General features: G+C 40.0%; 1 protein-coding gene across 3 annotated transcripts in view; it reads right to left on the reverse strand.

The window, feature by feature from the left end:
• Window positions 1-3,423: 3,423 nt before the first annotated feature.
• The window catches only part of trps1 (trichorhinophalangeal syndrome I), a 91,504-nt gene continuing 74,745 nt past the window's right edge, over window positions 3,424-20,182 (reverse strand). For 2 of the 3 annotated variants that reach the window (XM_018731955.2, XM_018731957.2), the window contains exons 5-6: window positions 11,356-11,478; window positions 3,424-4,727 (exon numbers count right to left, since the gene is read on the reverse strand). In XM_018731955.2, coding sequence (XP_018587471.1) covers window positions 3,591-4,727; window positions 11,356-11,478 — 1,260 coding nt within the window. In that variant the 3' untranslated portion in view covers window positions 3,424-3,590. The remainder of the gene's footprint in view (window positions 4,728-11,355; window positions 11,479-20,182) is intronic. The other variant, XM_018731956.2, reaches the window with a different exon arrangement.

Genomic DNA, 20,182 nt, shown 5'->3' on the forward strand with positions numbered 1-20,182 from the left:
TTACACAGTAGATTACACTGAAGAACACTTACTGAAACATGTTAGGACTTGGACCATGTGAACTTTAGAGGAATAATAGACAATTCCAGTTTGAGTCTAGTTCAGCAGGTACAGAGTGGATCACAGCCTCTGGTTACATAGGTAGAAGTCAGTCGTGTTACGACTCCTTGCGGCTTTGCGGTGACTGTCATCATATTGATCTCGAACACTTCATATGCTTTTTTTTTTTTTTTTTTTTTAAAGAATGATAATAGATGGGTCATGCGAAAATGGAAATAGGCTGCAGAGTGAATTAAGCTTGTGCTTGAGGTCAAAAGATGATTCATCCATTTCAAACCTCTTCTGCACTGAAATACCCAAAAACTCTGCTTAGTTCATTAGGTCAAATCTTTCTCATTCGTTTTAACACTGAAATTAACCCAGGCATAGTCCAAGTATCTTAAATTAGTGGAAAAAAAAGCACTTATTCTGCTCAGACCTGTCTAAACTGTTTCTTTCAAAACTAAATTTCAATCTTCAAGTTCATATTATGCTTTATGTACTATTTTGGAGGAAAGAGTTTTATGTTGTTAGCACTACAGACACCGTAAACTGTTGAAATTGGCACAAAGTAGTAAAATAATCTCCCATACCCCGAAGACAGATTTTATATATGTAGCAGTACCCACTGCCAACAATAGAAAGACAAAAATGGTACAAGAAAGGAAGCAATAAAATTTAAGTTGTCAAAAATGTTTTATTACGATTACTTTATTATCATTATTATTATTATTCAAGTTTAGATGTAACAGGCATCTTTGCTATCTTTGCTGATACTCGTCTTTTTTGCATGTAGAACATATAACACAATAAAACCATTTAGGTGGCAGCAGAAAACAAATTAAGAAACCTAAATCATTAACTATGCACTGTAAATGCAGTAAAGTTTAAAAACAAGAACAAAAAAGAACACTAAAATTATGGTTAAAATATTTACCCATTGTTTCTTGACATGCTCCTTACTGGCATACAGTATTTGGAGTTCTTCATAAAAGTTCATTGTGATTCTGAATTCTCAACCCTCAAAGTATGTCCGTTAAAATATGTATGATGACTTTTACTATTTAAGATGCAGTACCTGTATGTAGCATGCTAATTACACATTTTATCTTTCTTCCATGGCAATACAAATGAATAACTGAAGTGCAAGCATTAACATATTTTAAATTAAAACAGTTTGCAATTAAAACAAAAAATCTTGTTACCTAATATCCTATAAATGCTCCCATGAAATTGTTTTTTTTTCTTTTCTACAAGAGGAGGCATTTGCAGTAAAGCAGCATTATAAGGCTTTTATTGAGTTTCTTACTGTTCTCAGTAAATCCAATCCAGCAAACTTGAGATTCCCCATAGCTTCCTTTGTCACTACTTGTGTCCATATAAATATGTATGGATGTGTTTACCCAGGCGGCAAAACCTCAGGACCTCTACTGAAAGTGGGAACTTTGGGTAAAATACCAAAAAAAGAAAGAAATAAGGGAGGTGGGGGAAAAGAAAAAAAAAGAAAGAAAAAAGTGCCGCCACTGTACGTGACGGGAGAAATCACAGAACAGCGGGTAGACTCCAGCAGAGGGTGGAAAAAAAATATAAAAGGGATGATATTACAATATTTACAGCACCCCAGCAGAGATGTGGTCTTATTTACTGTCTTGCTTATGAGTGGACAGAATGATTTGGGAATGCACAATACCTCAAACTTTTTAGAGACTTTCTTCTTTTTATACAGTCCTATGATTCACTGTCTCAGTGACAACCCATTAGCTCAGAGCAGCATGGACTCAGAATAAAATCCACACGATTCTGATAACTTTTATTCTTTCTGCAACAATCTGCTCCAACTGTCTAATGTAAATTAGGGTCTTCCCTAAAAAAAGCACAATGTTAGGTCACGTGATATGAGACGAAACGTCTCAGTTTCCCCATGATCTATGTGCTATTACCAGTTCATACTTTGGGGTTTTTTAATTTATTTATTTTTAGAAGGGGGGCAGCAAAACCCTGTAGCGCAAGGCAATTCTGATACTCGATTAAAAGCACTCAAAATGTCTAGTTGACTGATCAATGAGACTATGATTCCAGGATGAAATAGATTGTTTACTTAATGGAAAAGGCACCTGTATCACTTTATAATTTACTGAAACATACTTTAGTACAGATGGCAATTCAACGTATATCCAAATAATTGCAAAAACTATATGTTCTTATCCTCTATGTACTTACGAGGGGATAAAGCAAAATGACAAATTGAAAATTACAATGGCCTTTGTAAAATGTTAAAGACCTTAAGAGTAAAACCCTGCTTGTCTTGGAAATCTGTGGCATTTTAACTGACAATGGTAAAACTAAGCTCTGCATCCCTTGAAATCATTCTGAAATGTTTCATGAAAAGGAAATAAACAGAATAAATTCCAATACAATACGCAATGATACATATTAAAAAGCAAAACCATAAGTATTAGGAGCTTAGGAATAAAGAGAGATCTTGCTTGGAATGAATAGTGCGTTCAGTTTGTGGCATAAAACATTTTTGTATTTCAATCTCATCCTTCCTTCTAAACCTTTGAAAAAGTATTTAATCTTAGTAGCATTTCTCCTTTCTTAGGGAGAAGAGGAAAAAAGTTCAAAATTGAAGAAATAGAAGTTTGCTTCATTACCTTGTTTGCTACATTTGAAAATGTAAACAGTTACTCAGAGCCAAACACTTGGCCCCTATTCATCAGATGTGTACTCCATGTTGCATATCAACATACCAGGTAGAAAATATTTTGTACAATGTATCAGGCACTGATATGATTTTTTTTTTTTGTTAAGAAGTTAGAAAAAAATAGGTCTTTCCAAATTTCTTTAGTGACATAAGATTTGTATACCAGCAACTAAGGCAGCAGCTTAATGTCTAAAATGACTTCTGTGACCACGTTCATTTCTACGATGAAAACACTGCACACGTAAACAAAACGGACGTACATTAAGACAAAAAGCTAGGTTTAATGTTGACCATAGACATGAACAACTACCAAATGTTTCTCACTCAGCTGTATGTATTCCCTGAGGGCGGTGGTTTTTTGCAACAATATCATTATTTTGAGTCGTAATGAAGTCATTACCAACTGGGCGTGTCTATTGACAAGTCACGAATTACCTTTTCTCATGGTCTCCCATGCCCTAACTAAAAGTAAATAAACGTCTGTTCCAAAACAATCAATCAAGTTTTAAAAAAATGTTAACTTTCTCAAATAACTCCAACGTACTAATATCAGACTTAACAGAATTTACGAGGGGTAAATGTTTCAGCTGTACCATTTGTTTTTTTAAAAGCACTTTTTTTTAAAACAAAAAGTGTACATAGCTTCACATCGAACATCATATTCTGTAAAATGTTAAAATGTCATTAGTTCCCTACACTGGCTGCAATATAGCATAAACTACTGCAGCACTGTTAGCAAACCTTAATTCTTTCCTTTTATTTTTTTGTTCATCTGCAGTTAAGTTTTCAGTTTTCCATTCCTTCTATAAAGTTAGTTGTGCTAGACGTGCTAGTTTGTGTGGTCAGTTCATTCCTTTGGACTCTTGGCATGCGTCTCGCTTGCAGGTCGGTGCAGCCCCCTCTGTATGTGCGTGGTGAAGTCGTACTTGTCTACGCAGGTGTGCAGGCAGAGGCTGCACTGGAACGGGCCACTGTCGCCATGGCAGCTCATGTGCAGGGCATACATGACCTCGTCCAGGAAGACAATGCCACAGTGAGCACACTTGCTCGACAGCTCGTCCTGAGTGCCCCTCTCCACGTTCTGGGGTGGGGGACTAGCTGCTGCGGCTGTGGGCTCCACGCTGACTGCCTCCTCCTCCTCCTCCTCTTCCTCTCCCTTCTCTGCCATCGGCGGTGTTCGCTTCACAACAGGTGGGCTTTCCTTGGCAGCAGCCCCATTGGTAGTGGGGCCCGGTTTGGAATGTTTGATGGCCAGGTCCAGGGGAATATCGCTGTCTGGGCCTGGGGGAGGGAAATGCGGAGGCAGGCCGAAGGTAGGGTAAGGCACAAAGCTTTGGCAAGGATTGGGCAGGCCGGGAACGTGGCTAAGGTAGTGTGGGTTCCCTGGCACAGACATCTTGTACTTAGTCCAGAAGCGCAGCCAATCAGCTTCGCTTTGCAGGTCATTATGAAAGAAGGGAAGGCTAAAAAATGGATACTGGTACTTCTCGATGGGGCTGCCGGGTGGGGAGTAGCTGGACTGCTTGGATGGGCGCATGTACTTTTCTATCGGACTGCCCCGCTCCGAATTGCTCTTCCCTTCACTCGTCACAGCGACGCCCATCCCAACACCATTCCCTTCTGTCCCGCTGTCTTGGGGGCTCTTGTGCAAAGGAGGCATGCGCTTGTGGATCTCCAGCGTCTGGCTGACCAGGAAAGCATGGGTGGAGCGGGGGCTGGGGTGGCCTTTGCCTCCAGAAGAGCTGTAAGCCTCAAACTTGCCCATCGTTGGTTGGACGTCCCCCCGTGGCTGGGACTCAGGGCCAGGCTCTTCTGGTCGTCGCTCCAGTGGGCTACCGTTGACCTGCTCCTCAGCACTGACTCGCTGCTGTTTCGAGCTCACAGGCTCAGGCGGGATGGAATCTGGGTTGAGGCGCTTGCGTGTGCGTCTGCGTATGATCTGCTCCCCGTTGTTCTGCTTGATGATGTTCAGGGGCCTTGGAGTCTGGTGAAAAACAAAAGTTAGATTTTCAAACTGATCAGTCAAATTCTGAATGATTTACTTCATTTTACAAATAATGAATAAAATGTTTGCATAATTTGTCATCACAAATGGTTCTTCATTTATGATATTATTTGTTAAATAGGAAAATATTAAATATTGGTCCCTTTAAATGACATTGACATTTAAATACTGCAGTATGGACAGAAAAAAAACAAACGCAAATGCAAAATGAACCAACCGGAGATGCATCATTCAATGAAATGGAAAATAAAGAATGATCCGTAGCTCTATTCTTTTGGCCAAGTCCCCAGCAGAAGCAATCACAGACTGGCAGGCAGGGGTCAACTCTGATGGCTTGACCCACAGCTCTAGAAGCAAATGTGTTTGTCCTACTTCATCTCTGCTTGGATTCCAATACACGATAAGTGCAAGGTGTCAATGTCACAGCTAAACAGCAGATGCATAACAGTGAGACTTAGTGGATGCCCAGTATTCCAAGGACTTCTGCAACTGGTACCGAAGGATAAGACACTACCATAAACAAAATTTAATCAGAGACCTGATGAACCTCAGGACCTCAAGCAGAGGAACTGGGACTGCCCATTGACCTCCGTGAATACAGCGTATAAAATGTCAACACATCCATAGCATACTTTTCTAAGATTGTGAACCAATTTATTCATGATTCTCTTTATGATGCTTTAATAAACTGACTACATTGCCATATGACCTGCTAAATGCCGGAAAGATGGGGATGCAATTCACAGATTCAACCCCTGGACTGATTGCTTTCTTAATGCATTACAAATCAAATGGTTCCATAAGGACAGAAAGTCATAAATTACATAGCTTTTACTGTAGATGATTACATTATCTGATCAATTTAAACCTAGTTGTAAAGAAACATTGTAATATTGTTGAGAAACTTCAGAACACCTGGTTCATGTTGGTAAACAGGTTCTCTCTGACCTATTTGAAAGAAATTACACTGCTCAAAAGAAATATAAACTTTACTAGTGAAATTTTAGTGATTTGTATATACTAGCAACTTTGTTTTTACATCATTTAGGGAAAACACCTCAAAACAGCATCTGTACAACGAAGTACTGTGGTGGCAGCATCATGCTGTGGGGTTTCATATCATCAATAAGGACTGAGCATGTTGCTAAAACAGAACGAAGAACGGATGAAGCAAAGAAAATGAGGCCTTGGAGAAAGTTTACCTTTCAGCAGGACAATGATTCCAAGAAGAAGACCATAGTAATGCTGGAATGGCTCAAAATCAAAAAGGTTAATGTCCTTCAGTGGCCCAGTCAAAGTCCTCCCATCAAAAATCCCTATTTAGTATTTGACAACTGCAGTTCAGAAGCATCATACAACCAATCTAAACAACCTAGAGAAAAAACGAGCCAAAAATCCAGCTCAAATAGTGCGAAAACTTGGTTCATATTTACTCTAAAACATTTAAAACTGTTAATGCAGAAACAGGTTGCTCTAAAATGTTTGTGTGGGGTTTCAATATAAATGTAAACAGCATATTTCTTTTTTTTTTATCAATTTTTCTTAATTTACAAGACAAAATCAATCACCTCAGAGTTTCAGTGCATTGAAATAAAATATCACAAAGAAAAAAAAATTCAATTTACTCTTTGTGATCTGGTAAAATAAAGGAATTGGTCCAAATAATTTAGCAAAGCACTGCATACACACATGCATGTATGTGCACCTCTACCTATTCGCGATCTATCAGATATGAATAGGAAAAACAGACACCCTGCCCCTAACTCAGTTCGACGTGGGAAGAAACCCTCAGGAACCAATCTCCTTTGCAATGTAGGATCCTCCCAGACATATTTTCAAGGAAGGAAAACCAATCATTTTAAGAATTTAAAAAAAAAAAAAAAAAAAAAAAAAAAAAAAAAAAAAAAACAGAGCTCAGGTTGATAGGATTGAGGAGGAAAAAGCTTTGCAGTACAGAAGAGAAAGGCTTTTCAATACTACAGAGGGATTTATACAGAGTAGCACAGCAGTACAACAGCTAGCTCAACTGCCTCATCCACCCCCACCACCTTCTTTTGTTCTTCACCATCAGCGTCACAGGAGAAATAAAGAAAAGGGGGGGGGAAAAAAAAAAAAAAAAAAAAAAAAACTCTGGAAGGGAAAAAAAAAATGATGGTCCGATTCATATTCATCAACTGAGGGTTTAGAAATAAAGTTTTAGAAAGATCAATCTTACATTGTATTATTGGAACACTCAATTTTCTTTAATGAATACAGTGAAAATTACTCCTTAGCTGAGACCTTTGGGGAAGCAGCCAGAGTGGTCTTCCGAATGGAAGGAGGGTTGTTCTGGTGAAAATGGGACCAAAAAGTACGAGTGCCCTCTACTGCTGAATTCCTCCATTCCGAGGCTAACGGCTGTTGGATGCCTGTTCTAGTTGACGTCTCCTCGCAGGCCTCACCCGACCTCAGTCCACCTCCTCCACAGGCTCAGCCCAATACAGAGGAACGAACCAGAGACTTCACTCATTACAGAGACAACCACTCCATGAAGTGCAGCTAAGCTCTAGCACTAACTGCTCCAGCTGACAAAACAGCCTGGTATTCTTCAAAACATGCTACACAAACATCTTGAAAACAAGTAACGGCACCTGAGGGATCAGTATTAAAGCACACGGAGACCACGTTTATGTACCTGTGACACAGATAAACAGGAAACAAGAAGAAAAACAGGTTGAGAAATTGTATGCACTTTCCTTTTTGGCGTGAAAGCAGATATCACCAGTTCAGTTTCATAATCTGCACCACAGAGTGTAACTAAATCAACTGAGAAGCACTGAAGGCAACCAGTCATTAGATAAAACAAAAATCATCAAACAAACTGAGGCCAGTCCTCTACAGTGTCACATTCTTTGTCACTAACTCACCACATGTGAAGGTAATAACAGTAATTTTGCCACAGATGCAGCCTGTAAGAGGAACAAATTAGTGCCACCGAGGTGTGCGGAACTTACAAGACCAAGAGAACCACATAATGATTACTGCTACTTTTTTAAACTTACAGGTTGTGGATAAAAGGAATTTTAGAAGGTTAAGTAACACACCACAGTTGTCTTTCAAATATTAGCCTTTACATTCGGTGGAACATAAGGATGGCCTTTTTCATGGTACACGTAAATGTAACCTATGCTATGCAGTGCAGCATGGAGCAAAGCCCAAGTAGCAGAAACCCCAAGACAGTGGTATAGCACTGCAATACTGCAAGCAACGCTGCAAATTCATGCTGCACGCCAGCGGATGAGAGACACCGCCGAAAGAAAACCAGCTACTACTCGTGTTGTTCATAAACAGGATCTGACATTACTGCACAACAATTAACATTAAAATAAACTTTCTGCAGATTTTCTTCAGCAGATAATTGTCGACTACCGCCATAAACATTAACAATTCAAAAATTACAGAGCAAAAACTACAATAATGATTAGTGTTTTTGTTTGCAAAATGAAGGGAATTCATTCATTTGCTCTGGAAATAATGCACTCTCTGTTTATAGTACTTACTTGCATTAATGTGGTTACAGGGTTAGTAACCTTCCCTAAGGGTACAACAGCTACGCGTGACGTCTCAGAATCACTACACACATTTGTCTTGGCATTACTCATGTTCTTCAATGTTTACATAACAGTGCTCTCAGACAAACAGACAACAATTAAAAACTAAAAACTTTCAGTATTATGGCTTAGAATCTATTTTATAACTTATTGTATAATGATTTTACTACCATTACTGGTGTTCAGCTGATAAATGTAATGGTTAGAGCTGCCACCTTCTACTCAAAGGGCCTGGGTTCAAATCCTACCTCCTAGAATTGTAAGGCAAGGTATGTACTCTGTGTTGCTTGTATAAAATTATCCAGCTGTCTGAAGGGGTAAATCATGGCATGTACCTTAGCATTTCGAGGCATTTAGCTATGAATTTATAATCCACGTTGTACATTGCTTTGGAGAAGAGCATCTGCTAAATGAATAAATGTACTAAAAGATAATTACTACTTAACGGGTGCCTTTACTGAAGGCGACAATCTTTTGTGACCACACAACAACCAAACAAAGCAGCCCTGCACTACATGTAGCTGTATACCACAGTACAGAAGTGGCTACATTCACTATTGTACAGCACCGCAAGTAACAACAAAGCCCTCTCTATATTGTACTACCCTGGACTTGTAGGTCTGTACATTATTGATAATTACACTTCTATTAACACCTATACAAGACTATAAAATCTGATTAAGCAACTTGCTTGCTTTCATTTTATGGATGAACTTTCCATTTTTTGCAGTCGTCGATTTCCAGGATTCATTCACCTGAAGTCGCTCCCTACAGAGTATTCAGATGACAGGACACCTTACTGTCAACACTGTATAAACAGCACTTTGTAAAACTATAAAATAATTAGAAGTATAAAAATTAAAATGGCAAGACATATGTAGTATTGTAACGTCTGATGTCGAATGTTACAAAAAGGATCCCCAAGTTTACTTCTGAAGATAGGTATATTGAAGGCACTGGAAGTGTAGCAATGTCATTCTATTGATCAGAAAACACGGTATGGATATGTTCACATGTTGGCCATATGTCTGTCAACTCCTGCTTCTATGAGACAAAATCTGAGGGACATTTATTGCTGTACTGTGTTCTGGCATGAAAAATACAGGTCCTCACATAATGGACCAAACTCCATCAGTGTTTTTATGAGGTGCTATTATGAAAAGACTGTTTGTACAGCTTATAAGAACTACCCTTATAAGAAGTACAGGCATACAATATACTATCCTACAGACAAGGTATGAAGGATGAAGATCATTAGTCCACTTTTTGTGTAAAGTAGGTGAAAATTGCGCAAAAAAAGAATAAAAACTTGCAAAATCCAGTGATATCCCAAGTCTTACTGCTGCAACAGCAGTATCTTCTCCAGGAAGAGAAAACAAGAATAAGTGAATACTGTCAGAGACATGGCCATCATCAAAAAGAAATATTGTAAGTAAATAAATGAACTCTTTCTCCAAGACCTCTGTGACCCAGGAATCCACGTTTTTGTCTCAATTGTTAGCTGCTAGTAAAGCATGAAGTGTGTACAACCTGATGGTCTACTGCAGACACTCAAAAAACAAGACAAATGTACAAAAACCAAAAAGCGTAATGAGGTCAAGAAAATTACATTTCAAAAGTTAAAAAAAAAAAAAAAAAAAAATCTGTCCTAGTAGTTACTTGCACAGCATACCTGAGTGTTAACAGAATTTTACTGAAAAGATTAGAATTAATTGTGCGCGCATGAAGGAATAAAATAAGGATGTCCCTTTAATTCCTTTCTCCTGGATTTCCAGTATATTTAGTACACATTTTGGTCAGTTTTACCAGAACGCTTTATTGATCACAACTTCAGCCATGAACCACCTCAGTCTTTCCTTTCTTAGCAGAAGGAAATGAAAGTACTTTTTGCTCTTCGTTGCGGCCTATCTCTGTTCTCCAGGTGGTTTGAATGCTGAAAAGGGATCCTGTGGTTGAGCTGTCCGCAGCCCAGCTTGCCAGCCCGGCCACCCGGCTGCCCTTCGACCACACTGACTCAGGGAACCTCCTGTGTCATGTCTTTGCCACCCAAGCAGCGAGTTGGCCGCCACCCCTCCTCACCCAGCTTCCACGTTCCAAGGGGAGGGGGATTAGCAACTAAATCAAACAAACCCAATAAAAACTCAATGTAAGGATGCCATACGAACAAGATTACAATATTTACTCAAGACAGATAACGAAACAATGAAACTCTTTTGGTCTCCTAAGGTAATTCCTCACACATTGTTTTGCCTTTTCTATTTCACAGAACCTCAAATGAAAAGTGAGATGTCTTGGACAGATGTTTAAAGTGCCAACTTGGCAAATTCTACATAAATTTTCTAACTGAAATCTGAATTCAATTCTGAATGGTATATACAATAATAGCAGCCAATTTAAAAAAGGTAGGATTTCAGCTTTAAAAGGACACGGTCAAAATATTAATGCAAAATATCTTCAGATTTATGAATTTAATTCAATTTAAGAAAGAGCATATGTTTTTAGTCTTTTGCAGAGTTTAAAACAATTTAAAATAAAACTGCCCATTTACTCAACCCCGCTGTACTTTTAGTACAGCTAATATGGACTCACTGTACTTTTAGCTTTGCTGCAATGTTTTTCTCATGCCTAGACCACCGCCTAGAGGTTGCATGATATTACACATGGGACTTAAAAGCTTTAAAAACTAGGACTGGGGGTTGCTGTGTATATTGACGATAAAATTTTCTACTGAAACACTACAAAAGGCACTTTAGACAGACACTGTCTGGGACTCTGTGGACAGTCTGAGCTCCTGATTGGTGGGAAATCACCCAAACATGGGCAGCTATCCAGAGGGGGAGAGGGTAAGAGAGCAAGAGAGCTGGGCCACTAAATATCTGAAGACCGGAGCAAAGAACACGAGGGGTAATGAAACACACTCAAGCACCTCCACAACCTCACCTCCGTTATAAAATCAAGGGGGGAAAAATGAGAAAAGCATGGGGAATAACAGCCAAAGCCCCTTGTTTTTCGCTTACCGAGTGAAGCTTCTGGTACAGGCCACACGCATTGCATACATATCCACCGTTGGCGTTCTTCCTCCAGAGTGAAGTCTTTGTGGTGAGGCAGTTGGCACAGAACACTCCTGAGCCTCGACGTCTCTGAAACCGAGGAAGAAAGGGGTGGTGGAAGAGAGGGGGTGGGGAACAGGGCAAGACAGATTTCAAGATGAGCCATGTGTTCTTATCCAGGACTTCAGGAATAATTAACTGTTGGAAGCTGGCAGGCCCAGCAGTACCAGACCACTCTGTCCAGTAAGAAGGTCAGGTTCAAAGCTGATTTATAGAATCCTGCTGATTTTCATTATAATTAACCTAAGAGTGATTAATGAGCCTTGTAAGGTACCACTGAGTTTGAGATGACTCTGACTTCAGCCGTCCAGCTCAAACTTAAAGGTTTTCACCACTGGAAGGCAGGGGCGGCTGGCATTGCTGAAGGAACAAAAAAGTTGCTTTTTTTTTTTTCGCAACAGATTATATACTATACAACTGTTATGAACAAAACCGCAGATACAATTCTTGTATTTTAAAAAGCTTAAGAATAGATCTGAAGCATCAAGAACTTGAAGAACATTTAAACCTCCCCTCCCCCCAGTAGAGTGGCAACCTTAAGGCAGACCAACAAGTGAATTTTAAACAAACCATTCTTGACTTGGAGGGCTAAAACACTGAAGTGATCTAGATTATGGGTTGTAAAACGTTTGCCGTTATAGAATTTGCCTGATTTATTTAACTTCAGACGTCTGTGTACGAGCATGTTCTCCGTGCCAGAAAAATACAATGCTTATAATTGTACTCTGATACATTTAGAATGGAAAGCTTTCTGCAGACATAATTTTGGCTTCAAGGCCAGAACGCTTTCTTGGCAGGGAAAGGGCATTTGATTCATCGGGTGTTTCACAATGTATCAGTAAAAAGTTCTGGTGAGCAGCCAGTTCCCTATAGGGTAATTTTTCCATCCAGATGCAAGTAGTATCGGAGGCCACTCGTCAGCTAAACTAATTATGATCTTGCATTTGCTGATGCCTGCTCACTCTAACATTCGACATTGGCCATTAATCATTGATACAAGGAAAATGAAAGAATTGAAAAGAAATAAGAGACGGTAGCCTGCGCAGCCATAAAAACTCAAAATGACGGCAATAATTTAATGAGATTGGAGAAATGTTTTTAGTGAACTATCAGCAAGTGCAAAGTCGCTCTGACAATTGGCCTTTTCAGCTGCGAGCGCAATTGCACTCTGCACGGCTGATTGTGTCCCAGTCACCAGTGGGATAAACTCCAGGCTTTCCCTCACACAGCGTCCTGTCAGTCCTGCCGTTAAGAAACTGCCTCTCCACAGGTTTGTTTATTTACGAAAGTAATAATCCCTCTTCCAAAAGAAAAACACGAACAGTTTTCGTACTTCTTCCTTTAGTAAAACAAGCCGGTCTGAAAGCTATGCAGCTCAGCTCCCACTACAATAAATTAAAATAAAATTAATTACAAAACTCAGTGGTTCCTGTACATGTGCAAAAAAAAAAAGCATAGAGGAATATAGCTTGCTATGCTTGCTATGTAAGACTGTTTTTCCATCAACAGTCATAAAATGTGAAAATTGAAAATGTCCTATGGCTAATTGCAAATCACAGACACATTGAGGATGTTGAATGAAGTTCTTGGTGCAAACTTCTGTGAATCAGTCCATGCTGTGTTCAAAGCGACAAAGATGCAATGAGACAGATTCAGAGAAAGCATCTATCAGCAATATTTACTATTTACTAAAAGATGAGACTCCTCCCTTTGACTCCAGAGGCAAATCATTAACATATGTTTCAATAAATCACTGAAGTGATGCACACACTTTACAATACACACAAACAGCTGGAGACTGTAAAGGCTTAAAGGCTGAACACAATGGAATTAAGTTGTATTTGCCCCATTAAACAACCATTACATTATTAATATAGCTTGGAGAAATGCACTCTAGGTGTGCTGCGCTGCAAATAAGAGCTGTCTTAAGCAATATCTGTGCTTGAACTAAAAATAAAAAGAGGAAAAAGTGCACCTAGCATTCAGCTGGGGATTCACAAATAACCAAGAACAAACCTGCCACCACATGACTGTCTCTTTTGAAGTTAGATATTAATTTTACCCGGGAGGTTTTTTACCTTTTTCCTGTTGAAGCCAAAAAAACAGAAGCCAGAACTATTTGTAATAAAATATTATAGCTGCAGAACTGCTTGGCTAACTAATAACTAGCAGCACTCCTGTATTGTATAAGCCAGTGGGAGATAGAAACCTTTTCAAAAACAAATAGAGGTCCAATTATGGAACAATAAAACGAGGCTTATGGGCAAAAGGAAAGACCAGAATCAAAAAGCAAAAGCATTTTTATTCTTGCACACCAAATATACATCTTTTTTTCTATAACTGGGGGCCGCAGGTGGCTTAGTGGTTGGAGCTGCGGAATCGCCATCAAAGGTGCTGGGTTCAAATCAAGCTGCAGAAGCCTTGGTCAAGGTACACATCCCAAATTAAGCCAACTGATATTACCCAACTGAATAAATGGATACATCATGACAATTATCACCTCCTGTTGATATAACGCACACTCTCCATTGTTCTGAGAGATGTACGTCGCTTTGGAGAAAAGCGTCTGGTAAATTTACATTTACATTTATTCATTCAGCAAATGCTTTTTTCCAAAGCGACGTACGACTCAGAGAAAATACAATGTGTGCATTACATTAGGAGAAAGAGACATAGCTGCAGACATATGATTCTTAAGCAAACCTAGTACGTTTCTTTCCACTTTATGCACCGATGCTCATTGCACGACTAGGTGCAAAAACTCCGGATAGACTAATCCTGATCACACATATATAATAATAAATGAACAAATGTAAATTTTAAGCAGCTTACGATACAAGCCCAACACTAAGTTGTCTCTGACAAACATGTCGACTACAGATATATTTAATGGCCACATAATGTCAGAGTTTTACCTCACTATGTAATATGTATATTTATACATTTGTACACATTTGCCTCTATACATATGTAATCCAAAAGATTGGGATCTTCGGTTCTGCAGTATGGATCGAGGTAATCTTAGATCTACATGAAGCACTGAAACAAGCTGAGTGGAGAGGGGCTTGCTGAGTCCGTCTGCTTTTTTCTCCACTTAGTTCAAGTGTCAATTACACAGGAAGGCAAAGAAACAGTCCATTCCCGTCAAACAGCTCACATTCCCCGACTTCCTTTTCAATTATCAACTGGTCTGCTTTGCCATCTGTAAAAACTAATACATACCTTGCCAGGTTCTGGTTTTTTCAGCTCCATTAAAAGAGAGAGACAGAGAAGGAGGAAAATGTAACAAGCTGCCGGCTGCAGCTGCTCTTGGAAGCGGGGGGGGGGAGAGCAAAGAAAGCTCTGATTGTCTTTGTTTTCCCTAAGTGCAGCCCGATTTTTCTCCCCTGCCACGTATGTGTCAGCTCCAAGGTGATGTATCGTCTTTGCCAGAGTACAGGCCACTGCCAGACTGGGCCCCGCTCGTTCGCTGACCCGATTCAGTTCATCACTGTATCTCGTCCCTAAGTCGCTGCTACTGCAATCTAATATCCGTCACTATCCCGGCTAAGCGCGATGCATTATCCGCACAGGTCTGCGCAGCCACCGCAGCTGCCACGGCCGCCTCGCCCATCAGCTTTTCAACCACAAGGCCGTAGCTGAAACTGCCCAGCTTGGTGGGCTTCGTCATGCCCTGCCCCTCATCGTCACTGCCACCACAAGCCTGACCAACCAAATAAAACAAAGCGAGTCATGATGTACATAAATATTTCAAATTTCATCTCTCCGTGTACGACTTGTCAAATATCTCTTCTCCAGATTACTTCGTAAAGACCTTTGAGGCTCCGTTTCATTCCGACAGGATACTCGGTGAAGAGACTCAGAAACATGACTACAGGTACGTGGATAAAAATGAAACAGGTAAATGAACAGTTTAAGGAGCGAACAAGGCGCTGGCGTTTCCTGCAGCTTCAAGCAAAGTTCAGCAGTCCTGTGCACTACAAGCACGTTTTCCACGGATCCTCACTTTGTTTATGATACATTATTAATAGCTGTATTTGAGTGTGTGGGGAATCCTATTCATTCCATACTACTGTGAAAAAGCTAAGGTAATTAGAACAAGGACCTAATTACCTCTGTTTAACAAGTGGGTTCCCATGTTCTCCTAAACCCTTTAATTAGACCCGCTATTCCCAAGTGAGGGAGGTGTGTGATGCCATTATGACAGACCCCTCCCCAGCCCAATCTTCCCCATCTAAACACACAATTTGACTCTTTAAACAATGTGTGAGGTGTGCATATTTAAGGTCCTACACAACTGCTCTAAGCAAATACTAAATATTAATGCAGTTACTAAACCCCACTTTCTATGAAAGCTAAAATGGCAAAAGTCATGACCACATCAATAATGAAGAATATTCTCTTCTTGAGTGTGAAATCTGGATCAAGGTAGAGTGCGTCATGCAGTTTACCGTCTGCATGATGATCTGCATGATGATGATAAAAAGGTTAAGAGTATAAGAGCAGAAGCCAAGTCACTGAGCCTTTCAGCGAGAAGCTGCACTGACTGTCACATCCAAGACGACATTATTTTCAACACTTCTCTATCATACCCATGTGATTTGCCTAATGTACAACAGACCTCTAAACCACTGGTATTTTATCTACAACTGTGAGCTAAATTTTCTCTGTGTGCATCTATAGTAATATAAAAGTATATTTAAATTAAGCCTAAAAGAGGCATTTTTGTTAAACATCAACGTGGATTTAATATTTCATGAACAGATTAATTCTGGAACAGTTACTTGTCCAACTGGCAAAGTACAAATTCTTTTTTTATTGTTCTCCAGCTGCCACTTCTTGTTATCTGTGTAGCTATGGCAACAGCAATCTGCAGGATATATGACTCCGGGTCTTATTTTGTAAATTAAGGAGCATAAAATTAACTAGCTAAACCTTAGAAAACTTATAATCAGAATTTAACAAGGATTACAGAAAGCCATAACCTTTTCTGCAACGAGTAGCCAAATTAAAAAGGAAAGGGTGCCTTTGTGTATTTGTGCCTAAAGCTAACTTAAGATTTTAAATAAAAAATAAAAAAAAAAGACCATAACTAGGCAGAGTTGCAATAAAAGATCTGTAAAAGGTCCTTGAATGTGCTGATGTGTCCACAAGGACAAAGATGACAATTGTTCAAGCAACTATATTTTCTATAACACTATATGGAAGGGAAATCTGGACAATGAAGCAAGTACAATGAGAGTGAGGTTATCGCACTTCAGACACATCATGTCAAGTCTGGATTCTTTCAAAATGACAGTAACGCTTGGGAAGGCTGAAGGAAAAATGATGATGAACAGCAACCAGATGGACGGGCTTAATCACAGTAACAACGGACAGACCCCCTTCGACACTAAGGACACAAGTAGAGGACAGAAGTTTCTAGTTTTCTGCTTATGCGCTCACATTGACTCAACGGCATTTGTAAGCTCCTTGATGGTAATGTAAACTAGATGAGTCACCATATTTATTAGGCTGATCTATGCATTCATTAAACAACAGATTTATTTTATTCTTAAATGCTTGCTCAGTGTTATGGTACCTAGGAGGTCAGCAATGAGGTCATTATTATTATGATTATCATCCTCGATGGCAAAGTCAGCCAGCTTCTACCTCAATTGTGCCCATAAAGTTTTGAACAATGGCTTAAATGTGCCCTGTATGGCTCTTGCTAGCGAATTGCGAAAACACAACAGTAACACATTCTAAGTCGCTGAGGTGTACTCTTATTCGCCAACTTGCGTTGAATACATCTCCGCCGGACAACATGATTACATTCTTGGCTGGTAAATTATATGCTATTATATACACACATTGAACTAATCACATTAGTGCACCTATTAATACAAGAAAAATGGATAGGTTCAGGAGTTACAGAAGAAATGTAGTGGAGAAAATATACCACCTATATTTTAAGAATTTTACAGCTTCTCTGACATCACTGCAGAGCTGAAACGCCCGTTGTAAACTGCTGAAATTTATTTCAAGTGACCTCTCTACATGGTACAAATCACAAATGAGAGTTCAATTTCTAATCTATCTGGGATAAACCATCAAAAAGTTTTGCAGGTTGAAGTAACAGGATTACAGTTAATCTTTTTCCTGCTGAACTAGCGAATTTCCCTCACTTGTTAAATCTTGTCCACTCTCAGGTCCTCTGCCTTCCTTGCTTTGCGTTACTTTCCTAGGCCTGACGCTTGGGCCGCAGGGCACAACTCGGGCAAGAGCTCAACGGCCTGGGTGAAGGCACAACACCCCTTATGACATGAGGCTTGCGAAATGCGTCCATGCTGCAAGCTGAGGGGACCGGGGACCGCTGCACACTCAGCGGAGAGGCTTCAACACACAACACGCAGCTGGGAATCTGGGCCTGACCAAGTCTTTCTACGAAAACTGCAACATTAAGAAGTTGCACAGCAAACACATTCCAAAAGACTAAATCATTATACAGTTTTTTTTTTTTTTTAATGTAATTTTGAATAAGCTACAGTGACACAGAGTTACAAAAAGCGATCCGAACATGACAGAGTTTAATATAGTTTAACAAATGAATATTTAACTCTACTTTGCTTGCTATAATTGTGGGCTAAGCTAAAAGCAAGTAGTTCATCATTTGTAGTAATAAACATAGCCACTGAAATGAAATTACATTTAATTCATTTAATCAATCTACAAGCGCCCTTAAAATAAACAAACACATTTAATCAGCAACAGGGAAATTAGGTGAATCCCCGCTGACAAACTCAGTGTCGGAAATCCTTCTTCATCATTCAGGGTTCAACTCCTAAAATCTCTCAGTCCTCAGAAAACATCTGGTTACAATTCCAGACATATCGAACCATCAAGTCCCATCTTACGCCGAGGTTATCCTGGGTTTTCTTGAATCCAGTGCTTCTCAGTAAATTGCTGCTCTAATTGTATAATTTTGTTTGAAGAGTTTAATCCACTCTTCCAAGATTTATATTCTTCTCATTCTAAAATAGAAAACTTCAGAAGTCAAAACACATTATATAAAAGAGGAACAGTGCAAATCTGCATTGGCTCTCTGTAATTTGCTACTAACACAGTGTGTGGCGGTTCAGACCAGCACACAAAGCGCAGAACACAGCGATGCCAATCACAGTTCACAAAGTCCATGTTCAAAGCGACTGACGTGAAATTGCAGGACTAGAGAAGCTGCAATCCAACCTAAACACAGAACCGGACAACTTATTCTTATTGAAAGCGTTCTGGTGAACATGTTTTTACATTTGTTTGTGCTGCATTACCAGCATTTTCCCATGCCATTTCCCATCTTCAGATGACAGATGCAGTAAATGTTGCAAATCGATAATGCGTTCGCCTCGGCAGCTATGAATTAACTAAATACAGGGTGGATCAGAGCATTCCTGCTGCAGATTATGCAAAAGCTATTTCCCCACATCAGCAGTGTTTCACTGGGTTTAGGATTTAATGACCTTATTTGCAAGTAACTGAAGAAGTCTGGGCCACTTTATTCAGCAGGCCACACACTGAGAGCGTATTGTGAAAAAGTATTCAAATATTCTATTGCATCCAGGATAAAATGTTACTTGCAAAGTCTATTGATAAAATTAACTATTAATTAAGAGCACGGGTGAAAATTTTAAATAAATAAAAAAAAACGTACACAAATGCATTTCAAGTTGACTAAAAGCAGTTCCACACATTGGTCAAAAGAAAGACCATTACCACCACAGAGATGGGAATACCATGTTAATTGATAGGTACACTCCCGTTTTGACCGGTATCACAGAATTCAGTGCTCTTATTTTAGTTGGTAACTCTTTCGTTCAAAGTGTCTCTCGGTCTCAGTGTTTGTGATGTATGGAACAGTACAATTAGCTTTCGGATGATCAGCGACCCAGTTACGTACTGCTCTACTTCTAACCTAGAGATTCTCCCAAAAACAGCGGCAGAGCTTTGCGATGGCTCGTGTGGGTGTGCCTGCACATCTGTGTGTCTTGTGGGTCGCAGCACAGCTACCGCTCACCGTAAAACCGATTTTGTGACGAAAAGAGCGAGCCCTCCATGGGGGTTTGTGTCTCTGTCACTGGCGGGTTGCCTTGTGTTTCAACACTCTTGCAGCTAGCAGATCACACAAGGGGAAGGTAGGAGTGACGCAGGAGAGCACCTTGCAGGCAAAATAAAGACGTAACAGAGGGATCTCTCTCTGTCTCTTTCTCTGTCTTTCTCTGTCTCTCTCTCTCACACACACACACACACACACACACACACGAGTAAATGCAAAAAGCAATTTCCTTGATTTCTCCACACTACAGCTCTGCAAAGAAAAAGCACACTGCCCTAGCTGTGGGCACAACATGACCAACAAGAGTGCCACCATTTGCAGCACTGCATGCCACCCCCGAGGGTCCTGTCCATGGTAGTTTCCAGTTAGCCGGTCCCCAGGGAATCACCGCCAACAGGCCTGCTTTTGAACCAGTGCACAGCTGCTCAAAGCAGACAGCACAGAGCTCCTGGGGCTACGCAGAGGGACCCACCCGTGGTCCCAGACTGCACCACAGCATCAGCCTTTCAGTGCCAAAGCCAGCCTGGGTGCTCGCCTGTCGACAGATACCTCAGTTTGCCAAGTCTGGTCTGGTCTGTGGAGCAGGCGGGACATTTTTCCTCTAGCTGCTCTTGATGCGCTTTTAGACATAAACGGTGGGATGTA

This window comes from Scleropages formosus, chromosome 23, assembly GCF_900964775.1.
Source record: "Scleropages formosus chromosome 23, fSclFor1.1, whole genome shotgun sequence".
Taxonomy (NCBI): Eukaryota; Metazoa; Chordata; class Actinopteri; order Osteoglossiformes; family Osteoglossidae; genus Scleropages; species Scleropages formosus.